Consider the following 23233-nt stretch of genomic DNA (forward strand, 5'->3'; position numbering starts at 1 on the left):
AATCGGTACCAATCAAAGATCAGGGTCGAGGATGATCAGTTGGGAGCTCCATCCGGTTCCGTTTACCCATACAGGACCGAAGGCAGGATTCAAAGGGACATCGACAGAGAGCACCGATCAAACAGAGATCGATATCAACCATATAGCGCAGATCGAAGGAACAATGGACCGGGATGTAATCCCGTTCAAAATGATCGAGGTCAAAATTCTCGAGGGCTCATGAGTAAAAATGGCTTCGATAAACACGTCGAGCCTAAGGAAGCACCACAGTTATCGGAGTACAACTTCAGCATCGATGCTTCAGGTATTGTGTCAGCCATTGGGCGGATCAAGGATACTAGATGGACCAGACCCCTACAGACCGATCCAGCTCAAAGGAGTCCAAATAAAATGTGCAAGTACCATGGAACCCACGGTCATAGAACCGAAGACTGTAGACAGTTAAGGGAAGAGGTAGCTCGCTTATTCAACGAGGGTCATCTTCAAGAGTTCTCGAGCAAAAAATCACTTCAGAGACATGGATGCGAACAGGAAGAACGAATAGGAGGAACCGTAGCACGTGATTCATATGATCGTCGGTGGGGTCGATATCTATCAGGGTCCGACATTTAAACGCACCAAAGTCACGATCACAAGGGAGAAACGTACCCGAGATTACTTACCAGAAGATACCTTATCCTTCAACGACGAGGATGCAGAAGGGATCGAACAGTCTCACAACGACGCACTGGTAATTTCTATCCTTATGAATAAAATTCAAGTTAAACATGTGTTGGTTGATCCAGGTAGCTCGGCGAATATTATTCGATCGAGGGTCGTGGAGCAACTCAGCCTTCAGGATCAGATCATGCCTGCAACTCGAGTGCTCAACAGTTTCAACATGGCGAGTGAAACCACTAAAGGGGAAATCATGTTGCCAGTAAACGTGGTCGGAACTATCCAAGAAACAAAGTTCCACGTGATCGAAGGAGATATGAGGTATAATGCACTGCTCGGAAGACCTTGGATCCATAATATGAGGGAATTACCTTCAACACTTCATCAAGTCTTGAAATTTCCAACATCGGAAGGAGTCAAAATGGTGTACGGTGAGCAAACAGCAGCCAAAGAAATGTTTGCAATCGATGAGGTGATACCCGTGTCAACTCCAACATCAACAAAGGGACCAGAGTCAAAGGAAAAACAGAAAGTCAAATAGCAACAAAAGTCGCCAGCTTCGACCAGATCATAATAGCAGGAAATTATCGAGGACGATGATTGCATGATACCTCGAACCTTCGTAACCCCTGATGATTCCGATGCCACGAAGTCAACGGTCGAAAAGCTGGAACAAGTCATATTGATCTGCTCGATCGAAAGGTATACCTGGGCACGGGGTTAACTCCCGAGATCAAGGAAAAACTCATTAAATTCCTTATTAAAAATATGGATTGTTTTGCTTGGTCCCACCTTGACATGACAGCGATCCCACCGGAGATCACCACTCATCGACTGAGTTTGGACCCGAAGTTCAGACCGATAAAGCAAAAGAGAAGGCCACGGTCTGAGGTAAAGCATGCATTCATCAAGGACGAGGTAACCAAACTTCTCAAAATAGGGTCCATCCGGGAAGTAAAATATCCTGAATGGTTAACAAACGTAGTTGTAGTCCCCAAGAAGGGGAATAATCTTAGAATGTGTTTAGATTATAAAGACTTAAACAAAGCATGCCCTAAAGACTCTTTTCCATTGCCCAATATCGATCGCATAATCGATGCCACGGCCGGCCATGAGATCCTCAGCTTTCTCGATGCCTACTCTGGGTACAACCAAATACAATGAACCCGGAGGATCAGGAAAAGACCTCATTTATCACTAAGTACGATACTTATTGCTATAATGTAATGCCGTTTGGGCTAAAAAATGTTGGTGCTACTTATCAACGCCTAGTAAATAAAATGTTCGAAGAACAGATAGATAAGTCAATGGAAGTATATATTGATGACATGCTAGTTAAATCTCTACGTGCAGAGGACCATTTGACCCATTTGCAGGAAATATTCGAGATACTGAGAAGATACAACATGAAGCTCAACCCCGAGAAGTGCGCTTTAGGGGTCGGTTCGGGCAAGTTCCTTGGCTTCATGGTGTTGAATCGGGGCATCGAGATCAACCTTGATAAAATCAAGGCTATCAAAGACATCACCGTCGTGGACAACGTTAAAGTCGTGCAAAGGCTGACAGGGCGGATAGCTGCCTTAGGCCGATTCATCTCGAGATCGTCGGATCAGAGTCGTAGATTCTTCTCTCTACTCAAAAAGAAGAACGATTTCGCCTAGACCCCGGAATGCCAACAGGCGCTAGAGGAATTGAAGCGATACCTCTCGAGCCCGCCGTTGCTTCATACTACAAAGGTAGATGAAAAACTCTACTTGTACTTGGCACTCTCAGAGATCGCGGTAAGTGGTGTCCTGGTTCGAGAAGAGCAAGGTACGCAATTCCCTGTTTATTATGTAAGTCGAACTCTAGGAGAAGCAGAAAGTAGATACCCACACTTAGAGAAATTGGCACTTGCACTGATAAACGCCTCTAGAAAGCTAAAACCATATTTTCAATGTCACCCCACATGTGTATTAACCACTTACCTGCTTCGAAATGTTTTGCATAAGCCCGGACTGTCGGGCCGATTGGCAAAATGGGCTGTCGAACTCAGTGGGTACAATATCGAATATCAACCCCGAACGGCCATCAAGTCTCAAATTTTAGCAGACTTCGTGGCCGACTTTACACCAACCCTCGTGCCCGAGGTCGAAAAGGAGTTATTGCTAAAATCGAGAACATCCTTGGGGGTGTAGACCCTTTTCACAGACGGTGCTTTGAATGTGAAGGGTTCGGGCTAGGCATCGTTCTGAAGCCACCCACAAGCAATACGATTAGACAATCTATCAAAACCCCTAAGTTGACTAACAATGAGGCCGAATATGAGGCCATGCTTGCAGCTCTCGAGCTGGCTAAATGTTTGGGAGCTGAGGTCATCGAGGCCAAATGTGATTCCCAGCTCGTGGTTAACCAGGTCAACAAAACTTTCGAAGTTCGAGAAGATCGAATGCAAATGTACTTGGATAAATTGCAGGTAACCTTACACCGGTTCAAAGAATGGACCCTACAGCATGTACCTCGAGAACAGAATGGTGAGGCAGACGCCCTTGCAAAATCAGGGTCATCAGTCGAAGATGATGAAATTAGCTCGTGGACTGTTTTACATCTTTCAAAGTCGGTGGTCGAAGAAGGCCACGTCGAAATAAACTCCACGAGCCTAACTTAGGATTGGAGGAATAAATATATCGAGTACTTGAAAAACAGAAAGCACCCATCGGACCCTAAAGAATCGAGGGCCTTATGAACAAAAGTTGCTTGATTCACATTGGCTGAAGATGGAACATTGTAAAGAAGAACGTTCGACGGACCATTAGCAGTATGTTTGGGACTAGGAGACACCGATTATGTTCTGCGGGAAGTCTATGAAGGTACTTGTGGGAACCACTCCGGTGCCAAATCACTAGTTCACAAAATCATTAGAGCAGGATATTATTGGGATAGTATGGAAAAAGATACTAAGGAGTTTGATCGAAAATGTGATAAATGACAAAGGTATGCACCAATGATCCATCAGCTTGGAGAACAACTTCATTCGGTCCTATCCCCATGGCCATTCATGAAATGGGGGATAGATATCGTCGGCCCTCTACCATCGGCCCCAAGTAAAGCTAAGTTCATTTTATTTTTGGCTGACTATTTCTCTAATGGGTTGAAGCACAAGCTTTTGAGAAAGTCAGAGAGAAAGAAGTTATAGACTTCATCTGGGATCACATCGTGTGCCGATTCAGGATACCCGCCGAGATAGTGTGCGACAATGGAAAACAATTCATCGATAGCAAAGTAACAAAGTTCCTCGAAGATCACAAAATAAAAATGATATTATCGACACCATATCATCCTAGTGGGAACGGGCAGGCCGAATCAACAAACAAGACCATCATTCAAAACCTAAAGTAAAGGTTGAGCGATACTAAGGGGAAATGGAGAGAAATTTTGCCCAAAGTCCTTTGGGCATATCGGACAATGACAAAATCCAGCACGGGGGCAACGCCGTTCTCCTTAGTATATGGCGCCGAAGCTCTGATCCCGGTCGAATTCGGGGAACCCAGCGTTAGGTTTCGATACACAACGGAAGAATCAATTCACGAGGCTATGAGCACAAGCCTCAAATTGTTAGACGAAAAAAGGGAAGCTGCCCTCGTTCGAATGGCCACCCAGAAACAGCGAATCGAAAGATATTATAATCGAAGAGCCAATCTTCGACACTTTAAAATAGGGGACTTAGTTCTGAGGAAAGTCACCCTCAGCACTCGAGACCCAAATGAAGGGAAACTCGGCCCAAATTGGGAAGGGCCATATCAGGTCCTCGATGTCATCGGAAAGGGATCTTACAAACTTAGCACAATGGAGGGCGAACATTTGCCAAACAATTGGAACATATCACTCCTCAAACGATATTATTGCTAAGGTATGACTTTCTCCCTTTTCGTTTATATTTTATACTAAGTTATCGCAGGTGTTCGGACGAAGACGTCGAGAAGCTCTTCAGCACGAAGACCTTAGGTTTTAAGGCACGCGTTGCACTCTTTTTACCTTAGACCGGTTTTTATCCCAAATGGTTTTTTCCGACGAGGTTTTTAACGAGGCAACAATTATATGTGCTACCTGGGGACAATTCAACAGTGTCCGAGGCTTATGTGCAATCAACCTCGAATACTGGGGGGAATCACCCTCGGATGTTATGCTTTCAAGGAAGATGCTTCGTGTCAACAGGGTCTCGATAGGAATATTTTATAAAGGGCCAAACGGACAAACGAATCGCGCCCATGTAGACTGCCCGAGCCCTAATGACAAAACATGTACGCATAAATAATCTATTGAAAGTACTTTTTCCTTATTAGATATTCCATGCCTTAGTGAAATTTCTACTTTACAATTTTGTGCTTACGATATTTTGCGGAAACTGGCTCAAGAGCCAATCACAACTAAAGCTCGAGCAATTAACTCCGTTCTCGGGGACTACCGTCCGAACATCGACCTTCTTGAATTACTAAACTTCGAAATCATATGACCTTATAAAGGCAACTCTTGATTTTACAGGCCACGGCCATCCCACTCAGGGACCGGTACTTCGAACAAGTTCGAAGTACTGTTGAGAAACAAGCCCAAAGGGCAAATCTCAAGTTTAAGGCTACGGCCAAACAAATACGGTTTGGAGATGTCCGAACTCCGTAATCAAAAAGGCCTTCAAATATTCTCATAAAACCGGTTTAAAAAGGGCTACCCTCGGCAAATTTACAAAGGGTTTCGATAATATCAACCCTCAAAAACCTTAAGGGGTACCAAATTGTTCGAACTCTCGAACAAACTTATGCTAAGGCATAACAAAGTTTTTCGATAACTCTAAACCTTGCGAATCCTGATGGGTACAGAGTTACCTCGCGCTAAGGCATAATAAATTCTTATATGATTAAAAAATTTAAGCCGAAAGGGGAAGAAGCCACTCTTTTGAGGCCATATCGGCCCAATGCAAAGAGCCTAAGGGCCACTATATTTTTGGGTTCGAAAATTCACCCTCGTTCAATCGAAACCTAAGGGTTTTTTCTACTCCGAGTTCGAGCTAGTACTCATTCGATTATAGAGACTATACTAGTCCGATTTTGATCAAACTACTCAAGCCTCACACTTGTGAAAATTTTCGAGACATGGTCGGAAAAAAATTTGTATGAGGCAGAAATTGAAATAAAGCAAGTCAAAATGAAACAAGGGAAATTCAGAAAGGGAAATTTTTATACCAAAAATTTTCTTACAAGCACTATTGGTCTGATCTAAACTTTATACAAAGGCCAGGGGTAGCCGTAAAAGAAATACTACTAATCCTAAGGGCCTAGCTTTCTCTGGACGCAGTTCCTTCGCCCTTAGAATCTTCTCTACCAGATCCGCTCACGTCCTCAGAATCCTCATCAAGGAACAATAACTTCCGAGCCGTTGCTTCCTCAGCCTAGGCGATCCCAAGCTCAGCGGATATGTCGACACTATGAACTAGGATTTCTTCGAGAACCTCCCTTCGAGTCTGCCACTTCGAATGATTAACCATGCCCCTAGCCTGCTCGAGGGTGGCCTCAACATCAACTTTGTATTGATCTGCGATAGCCTGGGCCTTATTATTGGCCGGAGCCACCTCGATTCTGGCGACATCAAGTTCCTCGGCCAACTTGGATAGGTTGGCTTCAAGTTCCTCAGCTTTCTTCACTTGGGCCGAGGCTTTGTCCTTTGCCTGACGAAGTTGCGACTTGGCAGAATCTAGCTCTGCCTGTACGGTCTCCTTTTGTGCAGCCAGGATGTCCATACACCCCTTAAACCGCTCGGCCTCAGCTTGCACTTCGTCTATATGCCCCTGAAAGCCTTTGACCTGTTCGAGCCTCTGTCGAGCCTGCAGAATGGGTTTGTTAGTCGTTATCTCCAATTCGTCCGCACTATCATGAAGAATTCGGAATACCTGCTCAACCATCTCCTCATGTGCGTTCTGGGCCTACAGGTCCACCTGAAGCTTCTCACTGAGAATTTTATAAGTGTTTCACTTCTCAACAAGGCCTTGAACCTCGACCTTGTGTTCCTTTCGGGTTCGAAGAAAGGCCTCGTGATGCAACACCGAAGCCTGCAAGAAAAAAAGTAATGTTAGGAATATTTACGAGACAAAAATCATTTAAAGACAATGACCCTTGGACTTACTTGATTCAGGGCATGCTGGGCCTCATTGAACAAGCAGGCAGCATCCACTGCGTCAATTTTGGCTTGGTCTCTTCAGTGACCGGACATCGAAGGTAACTTGCTACCCCTACGGGGGCAGAAAAAACTTGTGTATCATCCAGTATCGAGATGATAAGGGGCCATTTTCGGTCTGGATCGACGCTGGGAGCCTGGAACTGATTGATCTATATACATCTCCAAGAAGCCTCATTCGAGCTTTTCTTTGGTACGACCAAACCGCCCAAACCAGTGACGTCTTCCACGTCGGCAAAATAGCCACGAAAAAAGTCTTCCTCACCTCGGGCCCCCTGTCCGTGACAAGTCTCCGCAGCATGGACATCACGAATCATCGAATTCGGGATTGGGGGGAATGAGGAGGAATCCCCGGCTACTATCGCCCCAAGTGGACCTTTGGAGGCATCACCTTCATTCTGGGGAACCTCGAGCTCGGTTTCTGCCCCAGTCTCAACTGCTCCTCGATGGCCTCTCTATCTTGAGGTGAGGCATCCTCACTCTCGTTGACTTAGTAGGCCAGGGCAAAGCGTCTTCGACCCCCGCCTCTTCAATGGTTCTTTGAACCTCGATGTTGGCCCGCACACGACGCACCAAACCGGAACCTTCTTCTTCATCCTCGTCTTCGGTCTCATCTGCTAATTGGTGAACGGACTCTAGAGTCAAGGGGATGACCTCACCCTTTGGTTTGCGGGGCCTTCTAGCTGGTTTTTTCTTCTCCGGGCTTGAGGATCTCGGAGCCTCTTTTCTTTTCTTCTCCTTGCCCTGCTTCGGGACAGACGCAGAAAGTAGCCCATTTCTTCAGCAGAAGGGGGCCTCATCGGCACATCCTTACCAAGACCTGCAAAATGAGAAAAATTAATAAATACAGAAATAAATCACGAATGGAAACTTTGAAAGGAAAAAATTACCATGGTTTGAGCCTCCCATCGGCCTCTCGACAACTCCATCCAGGCGCGCTCGGAGTAGACTTTTTGAGACACCAACCCCTCGACCCATTGCCTCAAGTCGGGGATCACTTCCGGCACAATAGCCTTGGCTGCAACATAAAAAAAATTAAATGAGGGGAAGAGAAGAAAGCAGGAATGGCAAAAATAAGTACTCGGAAGGCCAAGCAAACACTTACGTTCCATGTTCCACCTCTCGGGGAACGACATATCTCCGGCAGGGATCAGGTCCGAGGTCCTTATTCGCACGAACCTGCCCATCCAACCTCGGTCTCGAGTCTCGTCTGTACTTGAGAATGGGGGTTTGGTATCTCTACGATAAAGCTTGATCATGCCTCCTCGATAGAGCCGAGGGGCGTAGAGGCGCATGAGATGATCGAGGGTAAAAAGATGTCCCTCGATCTTACTTTCGAAGAATCGGAGAAGGAGAACGATCCTCCAAAATGATGGATGGATATGGCCCAGAGTGACGTCGTACCTTTTGCAGAAGGCAACGATGATAGGGTCCAAGGGACTTATTGTGAAGGGGTAGGTGTAGACGGTCAAATACCCCTCCTTGTAAGTAGTGATGGATTCTTCAGCGCTAGGCACTACAACATCCTTGCCGACCCAGTTGCACTTGTCTTTTACCTTCTCGAGGAGGCGCTCAGTAATTGTACACATGTACCTCGACATGGGCTCACACCGCCCCGGTGTCGAGGGCGTGTTTTCCACCTTAAAATCGGAGGCAGTCGCACACTTCGTCGGAACGAAGTCAGTAAGAGGATATTCCGCCGTGCCGGCAGCACCGGCCGGTTTTGATGAAGAGGTGTTTTCTTTATGAGGGACAGTTTTGGAAGTCTTAGCCATTTTTCTAGAACGGGTAATAATCGGTAATGGGAGATTTGGAATATTAAGAAGAGATTAGACAATTTATAGAAGAAGAACTTGGGAGATGCAAAGAAATATTGGAGATTAGAGCGGAAGAGATTGAAGGTAAAAGTCGAAAAATGGAAAAAGGATTATGGGTTTCACGGCGACGGTTCAAGGTTGCTAATGGCCGACCACCAACTGACACTCATTAATGGTTTTGGGAACTGTACCCACACGATGCTTCAGTCGCTTCCATCGCCTACGTCACAAGGATGACGTCATGGTAATCAAAGACTCAATTCGTTTCTCCTCATTACAGTCCAAGAAACGAGGGGACTATCTATATACGGTTAAAATCGGGCTTGCACGATTTTGCTATTTAATCGAGACTAGAGGATCATAACGAGGGTCATCCTCGTAATGGATCGAGCTACAACACGAAGACGAGGTGTCGAGTCCAAGAATCAAAGTGTCCGTCGAGACCGAGGCCAACAGTAATCAAGACTACGTATGACTGACTTTGAGTGAAGTACAATAACGGAAAGGCGTGGTATCCGTAACCGGTCGAAGATCACGGCGGAATTCTCGGGACAGACCAAATGAAGGGCGGCTATTTGTATCAGTCATGGGATTTACTTCTGTAATTAGAATTGTACCTCAATTAGGATTCCTGTAGTATATAAAGAGGGATACCCATCATTTGTAGACACCTTACATTCATACAGATCAAGGCAATATAATATTTCTTTCTTCTCATCAGCTTACTGCTCTTTAATTATTATTCTTCAACTGTTGTTCTTTAACTGTTCTTGCTTTATTACTCTCGAGGGTTCATCGGCTCGAGGATACCGTCCAAGCGTCGGTTTGTTCTATATTCTTATCAATTTCGTCACTTATCTCTAAATTAACCAATTGGTATTAAGTGAAATCACGTATCCTTAAAACCACATTACAAGTTTAATTGTTACTCGATTTTTAGAGTAAACATACACTACTACTGCCTATGAAGATAAGCAGAAAATAAGGAAGGAAAAGAGTAAGAAGGCCGTAATCCTGAGCAAAATTATTTTATAAAGCTCCTTTCCCTTGCATACATGGTTTTCAAGTAACAAACTTGGAAAGCTCCTTCACGTTATAACAGTCTCAATTTTGTGCCTGTCATATTTGGAGTTCCAATTATTTTATAGAATTTGGAAGTCTGACGAAAAAACTGCAAGTTATGTATAAATTTATTCTATATGAAAATTAATTAGCTGTCCAGTTTCTTAGAAACTGCTGCCTACAAATTCAGTTTCTTATATGTGACGTATGTAAAGGATCCGAATGGAATGATTTTTGGTTCATGATTACATTCATCTTTTGGAGACAGTTCTACCATACATTAAGGATATATGGGAAAATTGTGTACACAGCTCAAGGCATTCAAAGTGCTCCAGCTGCTCTTATTGCTCTATTCTCTTGTTGGGAAGCAAATTGTGTTTGTCTCCCGCGATTAAAATTCTTGTTCTTTCTTCATTACGTATCATGATCTTTTCTTCTTGAGCATGTATCAGTGAAGCTATTTGGATTTATTTTTTTTCTACTAGTAACAATTCCCGTTGGTACTCCAAAATGCCATGAAATTTTAAATTTTCAGATTCTGATAATTCCGCGAAACGAAGCTTTGGCACGATAATTAAGAGTTGTTATCCTATGATGAATTCAAGACAAGACACATTGATGGAATATCCTTTTTGTTACAATCGAATCAGAAAAAGTCTTCCAAAAATTCTCTCTCTAAGCGTCTTCTTTCTCCATTGACGATCTTCTCCAAACAGCGGTTACGTTTGGCGGGGAAAGCGGTTGTCAATGGCGAGGGGCAAGGGTAATAGACCAGGAAGACCAAGGAAGACGCCAATTCTAGTTCTAGGAAGCTCACTTACATCGAATTCATCTCCATCAACACCAATAATCTCACAGAAATCACAAATGACGACAACGGTGGTAGCATCAGTGGTAGAAACGAATGGTAACATCTCTACTGTGAATAATTCTATGAATTCAGAAGTAGTTGAGGAAAATAGAATGAGTAAGGATGATAATGGCAAGAGTAAAATTCACAATGATTGTGTGCCTTCATCTTCGAATGTAACGATCATAGAAAAAGCTCAATCAATTGCACATGCAAATGAAAATTCACAGAAATTGGAAGCTGATAAGGATCCAGTAGCTCCGGTGTGGGCTAATTTGTTTGCTAGGAATCGGGTGGCATCTAATGGCCTTGCTCTATCTTACATTCCACCGACGATAGTGGATGGAAGTGTAGTTATTCAATTAGATCCAACGGAGACGGCGAAGGAAGCTGATAAGTGGAAACATTCTCTGATTGTTGCTGTTATTAGTGAAATACCCGGGTACAATCATATGAAGAGATTCATAAGTCAAAACTGGACTATCGCATGCTCTGAATAAGAGTTGTGCTGTTTGGAATTCAGTCTTATTGGTCGCAAATGTTTCTGATACCAGCCAAGGTGATCAAAACTATTGAAGCCTATTGCAGGAGCTTTATGTGGTCGGGGACTAATATAATAACCAAACGAGCTTTGATATCTTGGGAGAAGGTATGCAAACCAAAGAGTGCAGGACGTTTAAATATTCTAAACCTTAAGCAATGGAACAGAGCAGCCATTATCAGACTACAATGGGATCTAACATCAAAAGCTGACAGACTGTGGATCAAATGGGTACACATGTACCATATAAAGGGGCAGCCTATATCGAACATCAAAGAGGCTAAACAAGCAAGTTGGATGGTACAAAAGATTTTGACTATTAAAGGGCCAAGTCCACAGGTTCAAAGGCAAGGAAACAAAGGCAGTGTCATCAAGCAGATATATTTGCAGCAGCTGGGAACACTACAAAAGGTGGAATGGAAAGCAATTATGTTCAGAAACTTAGCTAGACCCAAAGCAGTATTCTCTATGTGGCTGATCATACAGGAAAGAATGCTGACTGCTGACAGACTAAGTAAATGGAGCATGACCGTGGATACTACATGTGTATTCTGCAATTGCCAGCCAGAGGATCATCACCATCTATTCTATAATTGTAATATCATCAGGGAGATATGGAATGACATATTCAAATGGATGCAAATACAAGTGCCAGTAAATACATGGAGACAATTAATATGCTGGTTTGTGGAAAAAGCAAAGAAGAAATCAACTGAAGGGCAGCTGCTGAGAATGATTCTAGCTGAAACATTGTATAGCATATGGGTGGAGAGAAATCATAGAGTTTTTGAGAAGATTCACAGGGATAGGCAAAGCATTGTTAGGGAAATTATCTACGTTTGTAACATTAGAGCTGTTGGTAAACTCAAAAAAGTATTACAATACAAGTTCATATAGGAGGAGGGAAGTAGTAGTACTATCATGCATGAAAGGTCAAAGAGGAGGGGAGGATAGAAGAGATGCATATAGCAGTGATTCACATACAGGCTGAATTAGCCTTATACATTGTAATTTGTTACTTTGAAAATTAATAATATTTGAATTACCAAAAAAAAAAAAGATGAATTCAAGACGTAAAAAATATTCTTTTTTTTTTCTTCTGATAAGTAAGCCGTAAAAAATATTCTTGCAGAAATCTAAATTAAGAGCGTAAACAAACCCAATAAGATTTGGCTCTTCTCGAGATTTTGAGCTTCGCGCATCTAACTACCCTTTTACTCTTGATACTACCATGTGGCACGTCATTAAACCATATAGGATCTGTTCCATCGGCTCATACCATATAGTATTGGCCAATCAAAATAGGGCATGAATAACAAGTTAACAACCATGACCGCTAGGTCGTGCAGCCATATGGGATCCTTCTCTGGCCTACTCCAAAGGCTTGAGAATCTTATGACAGTATAACAGACTCAACCTTTTACGTCGAATGGTGAAATTTCACCTAATATATAGGCTGATAATACAAGTATTAGTAGAAAGAGTAGCCGTATAAAATGTGTGCAGTTCAAACTTTAAAATATTACAGCCTGGGAGGATCTATGCCTTTTTCCATAAATAAAAGGAAAAAGAACAAGTGCACGTATCTAGATGTTTCATATCACTTTCAGATTTAAAAACCAAAAATGCTAGTCATATTTTACTTGTCATTCAGATGACGATGTCAATCATTTTCAGTGAAGCTTATTGAAGAACCATCTCAGCTAAAGACTAAAGGTGAAAAGAAAAGAGCTGAAAACTCATTGTATCTTCAAGACTAGGTCCGTCCTTGTTCAAAGAATGGTCTAAATGTACCCTATTCATTTTCATAAACTTGCAACTACCTAAAGCTAAAAGCCATGAAGCATGTACTGTTATGAAAGCAAACTTGACTTGAAAGCCGCAGCGTCACAGCCAGGCAGGAGACCATCTCCGTATCAAGCAACTTGATTCAGCCATCCATGTTCACACACATTCCGCAAAGAGCAGGCATTTTCCTTAGGTTCGGGGACTTTAGACTACAAAGGGTATGAATATCCTCGCAAGTACTTCGAATCCACACCTGATTCACGCACCAGCGCCAGACGTCCTGTTCGCGCCACCTGTTGGATGTATATCAGGACAGAAAGCTTAGCCTCAAAAAACACAACCAGAAGGAAATTGCAAATGAAAATTAGAGGTTTCATGTGGGGCTGATGAACATATATCTTCTGGGAAATATACAGAAACTTTGGTAGTACGATATGCACCTTTTTAGCCACTGTATGAACTTTGTCATTATTAGTCATTTGGTGGGCTAAATAAGGAAACACAATATCATCTGTTTCCCTATGGGTTGTGGATCTGAAAGTTACTTATCAGTATAGCATTAAACTCCATTTATTTTATTTCCCGTTTATGAGAGAATAGTTTTATCCTCTATATAGCCATATGGTGGCCAAATTATCACTCACATCCCTTTCTCCCCTTCTCATGTTTCCCACTTCAAATCTCCTCCTTTTGTCCCTTTCTGGTGTTTACTCAATGTCTAACGACCTTATTTTTGCTCAATTTAATGCAAAAATTTCATTCTTAATAGGTGGTGTTAAAAATCTCGTCAAGAAAAATTTACAGATTATATAATACATTTAGGTCAATGGCGCCTCTTCACAAAGGTTCAATTCTTATTGCCTTCACTTCATGAACTGAATCATAAGCTGGAATCCTTACGTTGATCCCAGTTCCCTTAAATCTCATGAACCAACCAAATGAGTGATGCACTGTAGTAAAAACCAGTCATTGCAGTGACCCTTTACATCACAATCCCTGTACTTACCAACTCATTTTGTGCAAGCTGCACTGCATAATATTGGATAATAATTTTGATATAGAAACAATATTATTGCAGTAACTGACCTCACAAATACCATAAGGCTCTAGTAGCCGCTGCAAAGCAACCATCTTATGCAAATCTCCTGTAAGCTGGAAAAAGCAAAGAAAGTAATAGTTCATTATAATGGCCAAGAGAAGCTTCATCCAACATTAGATAAAATTAAAGGTCCGCCTGGTTGGTTCATAAACTGCAATTGAAGTGCATAAAGAGCTCTCATCCAGGCTTTTTTCTTCTTCAGGACAAAGCTTAAGAGTGCTACTCTGTACAACATAAAGAACCAAGAAACTGATCCATCATCTTATAGTTGATCCACAATCACCCACAGTAGCTAGAGGGATCAAATTGGAAATGGTGAAATAAAAGCAATAGTTGGTTCATGTCAACTTTATTGAAGTGCAAAACCTTGTATAAGTGATCAAGCATCAGCCCTGAATGATGTATACATGTCCTGTTAAACTAACAAGGTGGGAATTGGAGGATGAAGCAGGCACATTTGAGAGACCAAAACGGAAGATCAGAAATTTAAAAAATACAATGTTTCTTGCATTAACCACTAGGCATACCATACACCCATTACCAAAGACAACCCGCTAAATCAAGTCCAGAGAGGACAAACTAAAAATACTAGTGTCAACGAATCTTTACCTCAAGAGTTATGGTGTGGTCAGACACATCAACAGCTTTTGCTCTGAAAATGCTGGCAATGTCAAGAACATTGCGGCGTGCTGCAGCATTCACAGCAATCTTTATCAACATTAGTTCTCTTTCCGCAAATGGGTGGTGAGTAATATCCCGAACCTGAAAGGATGCAATAAATCAAAACCGTTTATCACTTTCTGCTCGTTTGCATGCAAATTAACATCGCAATCTTAGATCGATAGGATATCGTAACAAGTTATTGCATGGACCTGGACACCAGTATTGGGTTAAGACAGTTATACGGATTACTTGGCTCTTGGCTTGGAAAACAATTATCTTTATTTGTTTGGTTTTGGTTTGGACAACAAATGTTTGGATCTGGTTATGGAATTTTTTTTTTTTTTTAGAAAAAAAAAAGATACATAGGATTAAGAATTTTTAAAAAGTCTAGAAAAAAATGCGCTTGCTCTTCTAAAAAAATTATAAGAATCAGCTATTGCATTTTGACTAGAGGAAGTAGGTCCAGATAAGAACCAAAAAATAGTTTTCTGTTGTCTGAGAAACTACTTCAAATCATATTTGTTTTAAAAATTATACAAATTGGTCCCTTGTTAGACATGAATAATTTCAAAATTAAGCGATATGGCATGATAAGGTGCATGCCACTGTATTTCTACATGCACCTTTTTGTTTAGCCCCAACCACACAAAAAGAAGTAGAAGGGGTAAAGGTCATTCAATTGATATATTCTGAAAATAATAGTCATTAAACATCACAACGCATAAAATCACTCAGAATACTAAAAGGAATAACATGCACATCAAATCTACAGCATACACATTAAGCTTTATAATATGAATGATTACATATACATCAACTGTTAAATAAATTCATGGGCAGTTCAATACTTGAGGAACAATTTCTGGAAGCCACACCAAAAAGAGGAAAAAGAAAAAGAAAACACTGCAGTGCTTAACCAGGTGAACATAATAATCTATAAAATTCATACTCAATTTGGAAAACTGTTTTCCAATATTAAACATATTCTGTCACAATTTTGTGGAAAAAAAATGACCAATAAAAAATCACCATTCTTACACCACCGCACTTCCCTGCCTCTCAGGAAATTCTATAGTGGACAGCAATTTTTAAATTGAAACAGTACAAAATCTTCCATCGGATTGGATGTTGTTGAGCAAGAGCTCATGATAGATGACTACTTACCTCATGAATATCAACCAACTTATATAGTTGCTGCACCAACTTGCTAACTGACTCATCTGTGCCAGGAACAACCGTTGTAATACGAGAAAGCCCGTCAACTTCAGCATGTCCAACAGCTAAACTCTGGAGAGGATAATTCAATACATTTAAGTACAAAAAAAAACCCTACAAATGAAAGACAAAAGGACGAGGAAACTTGGGTTCTGTTAAAAGAAGCTTAAATATTTGAACATACTTGGATGTTATACCCTCGTCGAGCAAAAACTCCGGTGACTATGTTGAGAACTCCAGGAGTGTCATTCACAAGCATCGACAAAGTATGTGAGCGAAGCCCACTTGTCTGGAAGAATTAAGCCAAGGGCTAACGTAAGCATCACTTGTAAGCAGTTTCCAATTTAATGAACTAATCGTCAAGACATGAAATTCAAGAATGAAAAGACTAGCAAAAGCTGTTCTCAATCTGGAACATCCTTAGAATTTGCAGCATATTATGGGCCATTTCCCCATGGAAATTATTCAAGCAAATATCAAGAAAAAGACAACTGCGACAAAATCTACATCAATAGAAAATGCAATCAGTGAGAAATTAAGGAGGCAAAGCTGTAGTTTTTTTTTTAAACAGTCAAATACAAGTTGTACAGATGACATTTCATATATGGTGCTTAAAATCTGATCAACTTATTTTATTTTAGCCCCGCTGGGGTAATATTAAAACTTCCCCAGATGCATTTCAGGCCATCCTAGTCTCAGTGGTGGCAAAGATGAAGAGATCAAATTATTCCTTCCTTTGGTTCTTTTATTATAGAGAGCAAAAGCAATAAGCCAGCCATATAAAATACAAGGAAAATGCAATATAACAAAAGGATTTTCAATAAAGCAGGCAAAATTTAGATCTCAGACCAGCCCTCATAAATTGCACAATTAAGTTCATATCTTTTACAGGCTATAGAGAAACAATCATGTGATTTATTTGCATCTAATGTCAGGCAAGATGGTCTAATTCGATCTACTCAGATGACAAATTCCCTGGAAATACTGAATAAAAGAGGATGTAACGTCAAAACCTTCAAAAATATGGAAAAAAAATCATCTAGAATGGAACAAAGGCACCTTTGAGTAACAGTTAACAATTTCTTACATCTTCATCATTGAGAACACCCCAGTGAGCATCAAGAACTTGACTGACTCCAGAGTTGTCATCTGTCTCAACAGGATAGACATCTCCCTTCATTTTGGCAAAAAGAAAGAAAGTGCATCCAAAGTCAGATATTAAGGCTATTTTTTCGGTTTTGGGGGGGGGGGGGGGGTAGGGGGGAAAGAGAATAGAGTTTTTCCATAGGGAAAAAGGTAAATCTCAAAACACATTGAAGGCCATGCATCGACGGTATGCACCATGTTAGGTTTTAATATCATATTTTGGACCTTGCTCATAGAGGCCCAATTAAATGACTCCCCAATCCATTAGTGAATGACTAATAATATTATCCTCTAGCTGTTTTAAACCATACAACTAGTTACAAAGATGCATTTTGCGAACCATCTTTTCTCCAAACAATTTATAGTGTATGCTTCCTGTATAAGGGACCATGATGCACTAAAAAGTTACTTATAGAAAAGGAAGTTACTAAGCTCCAACAATTCACAAAAGTACACATAAATCAAACGGATAAATTAAATTCCTTTAAAAGTTATTGAGCATATTAAGATTCACGTCTTGCAATCTTGACTATTTCTTTTGTAAGCTTATCAAAAACATAAACTGAATTCTAATGATTGAAAGAAAATGGATCACATAATTATTCATCTCTGAGTAAAATAATTCCCGAGTTGCTGACAAATGACAATTACCAACTAGCAATTGCCTGTGTATGAGGTAACTTGTAAGTTCAGGAAAGAAACAAATTATATATTGCTACAAAGAAACAGGCACAATCCATGTAACTTGCATACCTCAGCCATAGACATAGATTCTCCATTAGGGGTCCTCTTGATTGTACTCGAAATAGTACCAGCAGACATTGCACCTTCAAGATCTGGGTATGATGCTGCTGAAAACCGCCAAAAAGGAGCAGATTCCCCCATTTTTTCCCTTCTCAAGGCAATCTATGTTCAAATCAATCATGTGACGGTGATTACTTGAGACACAAATTTAAGAAGCAAATCTAGAAAAAAATATGCAACTCAAAAATTATAATGATTTCCTTCCAAGATACCTTCCCAGTACGAGCAATTTCTCTAATTCCAAATTTACTTAAGTTCCTCTGAACAGCCACCATCTTCCCTGGATCTCCAGTTACCTGTTTAAATGATAAGCATCAGAAAGACTGGATCGACTTTGGGTCAAATATACTTTAACTGTTCAACCATGTCATGCAGGAAAGTTGAATGCTACTCGCAACAACTAAAAGCATGAGAAAACCATAATTTGTCAGTTCTGAAGCGTGTTTAGCAAAATACAACCTCAACGCTTATTGAGACGACAAATAGGATATCTTGGTAAAACTGCAGGTATTGCTGCAGTTTACTCAGCCATGAGTAAACACCATTGACATACATTGATAAACTAAAGAAATTCATTTGGGCAAAGGCAAAGGAGGATTGCACGTTTGGTAGATTAGGTCATGATTTTTCTTTTTCCCTAATTCTGTCTTCAGGTAACTAGAAAACTTAGTTTCATCTTTCGCTTGTTTGGTACAATAATACTATCTTGAGAAATAAAATATACGACACATTGTTTTTCATTACTATCTTGGGATATAAGATGTGCAAAAACATTGTTTTCCACGATTTGCGTTGATATTAGCCCTCTGTGCATGTCCTGATTTTCACCTCTTTTTGCAGCAGAGTTGAAAGTCTCCACACTCGTAGAAATTTGCGGTGCTTAGAGAAGCACTACTACCAACTTCATCAATGGAAATACATGATTGACCACATGACCACTGCTGGAATTATGGCACAAGATGTTGGAAAAGCATAAGAGAATCAAAGGACCCCACTGCGATTTCTCCTATATGCCAAAGCCTCGATGGCAGAATTAACCAGTACATGTATTGCGGATCCAGGTACCAGGTGGAATGGTCGAAGTGCAAACTAGCGTGGCGCAGATAACACTACAACAACAGCATACCCAGTATGATCCCACAAGTGGGGTCTGGGAAGGGTGGGGTGTAGTTCGATCTTACCCCTACACAAGGTAGAGAGACGGTTTCCTATAGACCTTCGGCTCAAAAAAAGCTGGCCCAGATATTACTGTTACTGGAAAAAGAAACCATTAGTAGATATGACAGGAGACTGACATACGATCTAATAGTCAATGTGAGATGCTTTTTGCTTCATAAGAATGAAACTTACCGCTATCAAATGAAAATCAGTTTCACAAAAATTTCCTTGATCATCAGAAACCATTTGGAAAAAAAAGAAGGAAAAAGTCACAGCTCCGAGATATGACCTATTTGTCGAGAATAGAACAGAAAATAATCTTATCTTAGATGGAGTACAAGATTTTATCTGATCTTATCCCCCTGTTTGTTTTCCTGAACGGTGATTTTATCTAGTTTTATCTTTTAGTTAGAGATCAAATTTTATCTACTAGTTTGAGGTAGTCTTTTTCTTTAGTTACAAATACAGCTTTATCTATTCTAGGAGTTCTGACTATTTACCATTCCTACTCTATATATAAGACCCTTACATACTTTGTTGGGAATAGACTTGAATAATACTGATGAATTGATATTGGTAAAATATCGCTCGCTATTCTCTCTTATTCTTATTCTGTCTCTTCTTTTTGTCTCTCTCACTCTTTTCTCTCTATTTATTTTTTCTTTTTTCTCTAACTGTATTCTCTCGTTGTTCCTATTTTCCTAATCTTCTCCCTTCTCTCATCTAGCCCGCATTACAAAATCTTTAACATTATAGTTGTATAATTACCAAATACCAGTGTTTGTATCTATGCAACAAAAAACATGTCAGACATTTGGTATGTTCACAAGCATCGAGTTCAAGAAAAAAAAAAGATGGATTCTGATCTATGTCATCAAACCTCACCTCAATAGTCAGAGAATGATCAGATATATCCACAATTTTTGCCCTGAAAACGTCCACCAACCACATAACCTAGTAATGATCAAAAGATTTGGACCCATCATAACATAATAGTAAAATGGTAATACGGACAATGTAACTCCAATACTCCAATAAGAACCTCTGTGCGGTATTTTGGATCGGCGCTGATTTTAATAAGCATTAATTCACGTTCAACTTGTGGCTCCTTGGATAGATCTTCAACCTGACCATCAACTTTTACAGATTAAATCAAAAGTATCAAACACAAAAAGAAAAGTCAAAAAGGAGCGGAAGGAAGAAAACCATAACTGCGTGACCAGCTAAAGCTTGACATTATAAAGGCTCTTTGAGTAATAATTTAAGCTCTTTTATCAAATTCACTTAAACCCATCTGATTGAATCATGAATTAGTTAAAAGTACTAAAGACCGTATTTATAACCATAGCTGAGATCATTTGCATGGTTTTGAGCATTAAACATATTTCAGCTTTTGAACATCATTTTCAGAAAAAGGAGCAATGGCATGTCCATTCAATTGACACAAATCTATAGACCAGAAAAAAGGTTATTCGAACATTAATGACATCACTTTAATTTACACGCCACACAAACTAGTAATTTATCTAATACTCATTACCAAAAAGGTAGGTTTTGCTAAATCAAAAATTGGTAACACACCATACTAACACCTCAATCAAAACATACAAGGAAGATGTTAATTTGGTTGCAAACTAACTGTATGGAAACTACACATCCAAGAGATTAATTCACCAAACAAGCAGCTATAAATGCATATTCAATTTATTACCCACAGATTTTTTAATTCTCATGTTACAACCGAAGCACATAATATTTTTTCATGCATCAAACAACCACTAAATGGTTGACACTACTATTTCTAACAGCTTATAGATTAAAATACCATATGCAAACCAAAGTAATCACCTTGATCACATTTACAAGCTTTTGCAACTGTTCCATAACTTGCTGTAACACCCTTTCAGTTCCAGAAACAACTATAGTAAAAAGAGCCTTGTCCTTGTTTAGACCAACAGCAAGAGACTCAATGTTGTACCCTCTTCGAGCAAAGACTCCCGCAATACGATTGATCATTCCACTTTCATCACCAACAAACACTTGAATCGTATGGCGCCTACTCCTGTAATCACATCTCACATGCATTTACACCAGCATAACTTCTTAATACTTGCACTCACTTTCAGCTTTTGAAAGACTTATTTTCCCTCCAGTCCATTTTGTGCGATACCATTTGACTGGAGTCTAAGACATGATTTAGACTTAGGTTGTATAAGTAATAGCAAAAGAAAATATTAGACAAATGACAAAAAAGAAAAAAATATTAACATTGAAATCATTGTATGGAGGTTAAATTTGATTAAATTATTATTACTTGTGAAAACAGTAGTTTAAATATCTAACATCTTAAAACAATTTTCAAAAAGATTATCATATCAGTTGAAAATAGAAAAATTTAACCACGATTTTCTGTTTGTAGTTTCCAATCGTTATAACAGTTTTTCTGCTCAGACATTGACAAATGCAAGCTAAAGAAAAACTTACTTTTGTCTGATGGAAGAGTCGAAAGTTGTGAGAGAGTCGTCTTCATTTGCATATGTTCCATCAGCTTTGGCGGCAGAAATTACAACTGTTTTGGGGTTTGAAAGGAGAAATTTTGGTTTCAAAGTTGGAAATTGAACAACTTGAGAGAAACCCAAATGGGGAATAGAGGAATAGAGAGAAAGGAAGGGTTTATTTAGAGAGCTGTTGAAGGGAGTTGAAACAGCCGCCATTAGCAACAGAGTTTCGTTGATTCTAATATAGAGAGGTTAGAGGATGAATCGTTTTCGTTGATTCTAATTTGGTGAAAATGAAAAGATAATTCCAATTTATTTAACTTCCCTTTGTTTAATAGGTAGGGTCACAGTCAACTATACTGTAAATTTTGATTAATATTTAATGTTTTTTACGGGTTTTTTTTTTTTTTTTATGTTTTTTTGTTTGTTGGGAAATAGCAATTTTGATCCTCGAGATATTGCTTTATTCAGAATTTAGTCCCTAGGTTATCCAACTGAATACATTCGTCCTTCAGTTGATTCAAGTGTGTGATTTTGATCCTTGAAACTATTTAAAGTTTAACAGAATCATAATTTATATTTATATCTATACCTATATATTAGAATATATGTTTATTGTAAAAACACGAATGTCAAAACACAAAATGTTGAGTAACAAAAATATTTCAAGAACTTTTAGCAAATTTTTATGCCCTTTGAGTTCTAAATTATCCATGCCACTAGGTCGTGATGACACCTAATTCAATCCTTTAGGCAAACCAACCAACATAAAACACAACCCAAACGGAAGATCATCAAGTAAAATGCAAAATTTTAATATAAACTACCCCAAGAACTGGTGTCACAAGTCATGAACAACTAAGAATAGGAATACAATACTGATATGAAGAAAATACATCATCTGTTTGAATATACATAAATAGAAATACAGGATTTTAGGCTACTATGGATGAATGACAACTAATAACTGAAATGCTTATATATCTTCAATGCTCACTTTTGAATTCCATAACAACTTAGCTCCAAAATCTGCTCACAAGGCGCAAAAATGTAGTATGAGTTTAACTGACGCCATGTACTCCATGAATATCAAGGCTAACCTCAAGAAAGTAGTGGCTATATTTTTGTCAAAAGATACTCATTTTATACAATTTGTACAGTTCATAAGCATATACAATAACATAAAAATAACCAAGAAATGACAGATATCAATAATAAGGTACACAGTCAAAGAAAAAGATAATAAACATAGTTTTTAGATAACAAGATCAAAGCATAAAGAAATGCACCAGCTCCGCATGTAAAGAAGATAAGCAACAAGTAGCATTGATTTAAATGCTTCTACAAGAGTCTAGGATGTTTATGCATGATAAAGACTTAATATTTACATTAACCGGTACCTCTAAGTGTCCAACATCTTGCTAATAAGTCTCGTGCATGTGTATAATGTACAAATATGCATATGTAGATGATATACATGAATATTTCTACATGATTCTAGAATGTACATGCATGATAAAGACTCAAGCTTTACAACAAGCAACACCTCTCTGGTGTCTAATAATACTGTGCATTTACGCCCTAACGTAAAATGGGTAATCACGTGACTCTGAAGAGATGAATCAAAATTTCATACGCCCGAGCATTATAGCTCCAAAATCAATCATCAAGTCGTGCAAAATAAATCATCGTGCCATAATCATAACAACCGTACAGAATATCCCATCGTGC

At 39.7% G+C, this 23233-nt stretch overlaps 1 protein-coding gene across 1 annotated transcript; it reads right to left on the minus strand.

The window, feature by feature from the left end:
- Window positions 12603-21784, minus strand: LOC109226816 (acetolactate synthase small subunit 1, chloroplastic-like). Its single transcript, XM_019391684.1, has 12 exons — window positions 21489-21784; window positions 20853-21066; window positions 20047-20130; window positions 19890-19958; window positions 18059-18142; window positions 17796-17948; window positions 16984-17070; window positions 16081-16185; window positions 15846-15968; window positions 14628-14780; window positions 14006-14071; window positions 12603-13212 (listed from the first exon to the last, which is right to left on the minus strand). The coding sequence occupies exons 1-12, from the start codon at window positions 21716-21718 to the stop codon at window positions 13129-13131; spliced, it is 1452 nt and encodes a 483-aa protein (XP_019247229.1). The 5' UTR covers window positions 21719-21784; the 3' UTR covers window positions 12603-13128.

This window comes from Nicotiana attenuata, chromosome 6 (assembly GCF_001879085.1).
Source record: "Nicotiana attenuata strain UT chromosome 6, NIATTr2, whole genome shotgun sequence".
Lineage (NCBI taxonomy): Eukaryota > Viridiplantae > Streptophyta > Magnoliopsida > Solanales > Solanaceae > Nicotiana > Nicotiana attenuata.

Excerpts from the sequence above, each read along its gene's own strand:
- LOC109226816 (XM_019391684.1), bottom strand. The coding sequence starts at position 21,718 with ATGGCGGCTGTTTCAACTCCCTTCAACAGCTCTCTAAATAAACCCTTC. Across the intron at positions 15,969-16,080 it reads GACGAGGGTATAACATCCAA|AGTTTAGCTGTTGGACATGC; the intron begins GTATGTTCAAAT and ends TATCCTCTCCAG. Across the intron at positions 14,072-14,627 it reads ACCACACCATAACTCTTGAG|CTTACAGGAGATTTGCATAA; the intron begins GTAAAGATTCGT and ends TGCTTTTTCCAG.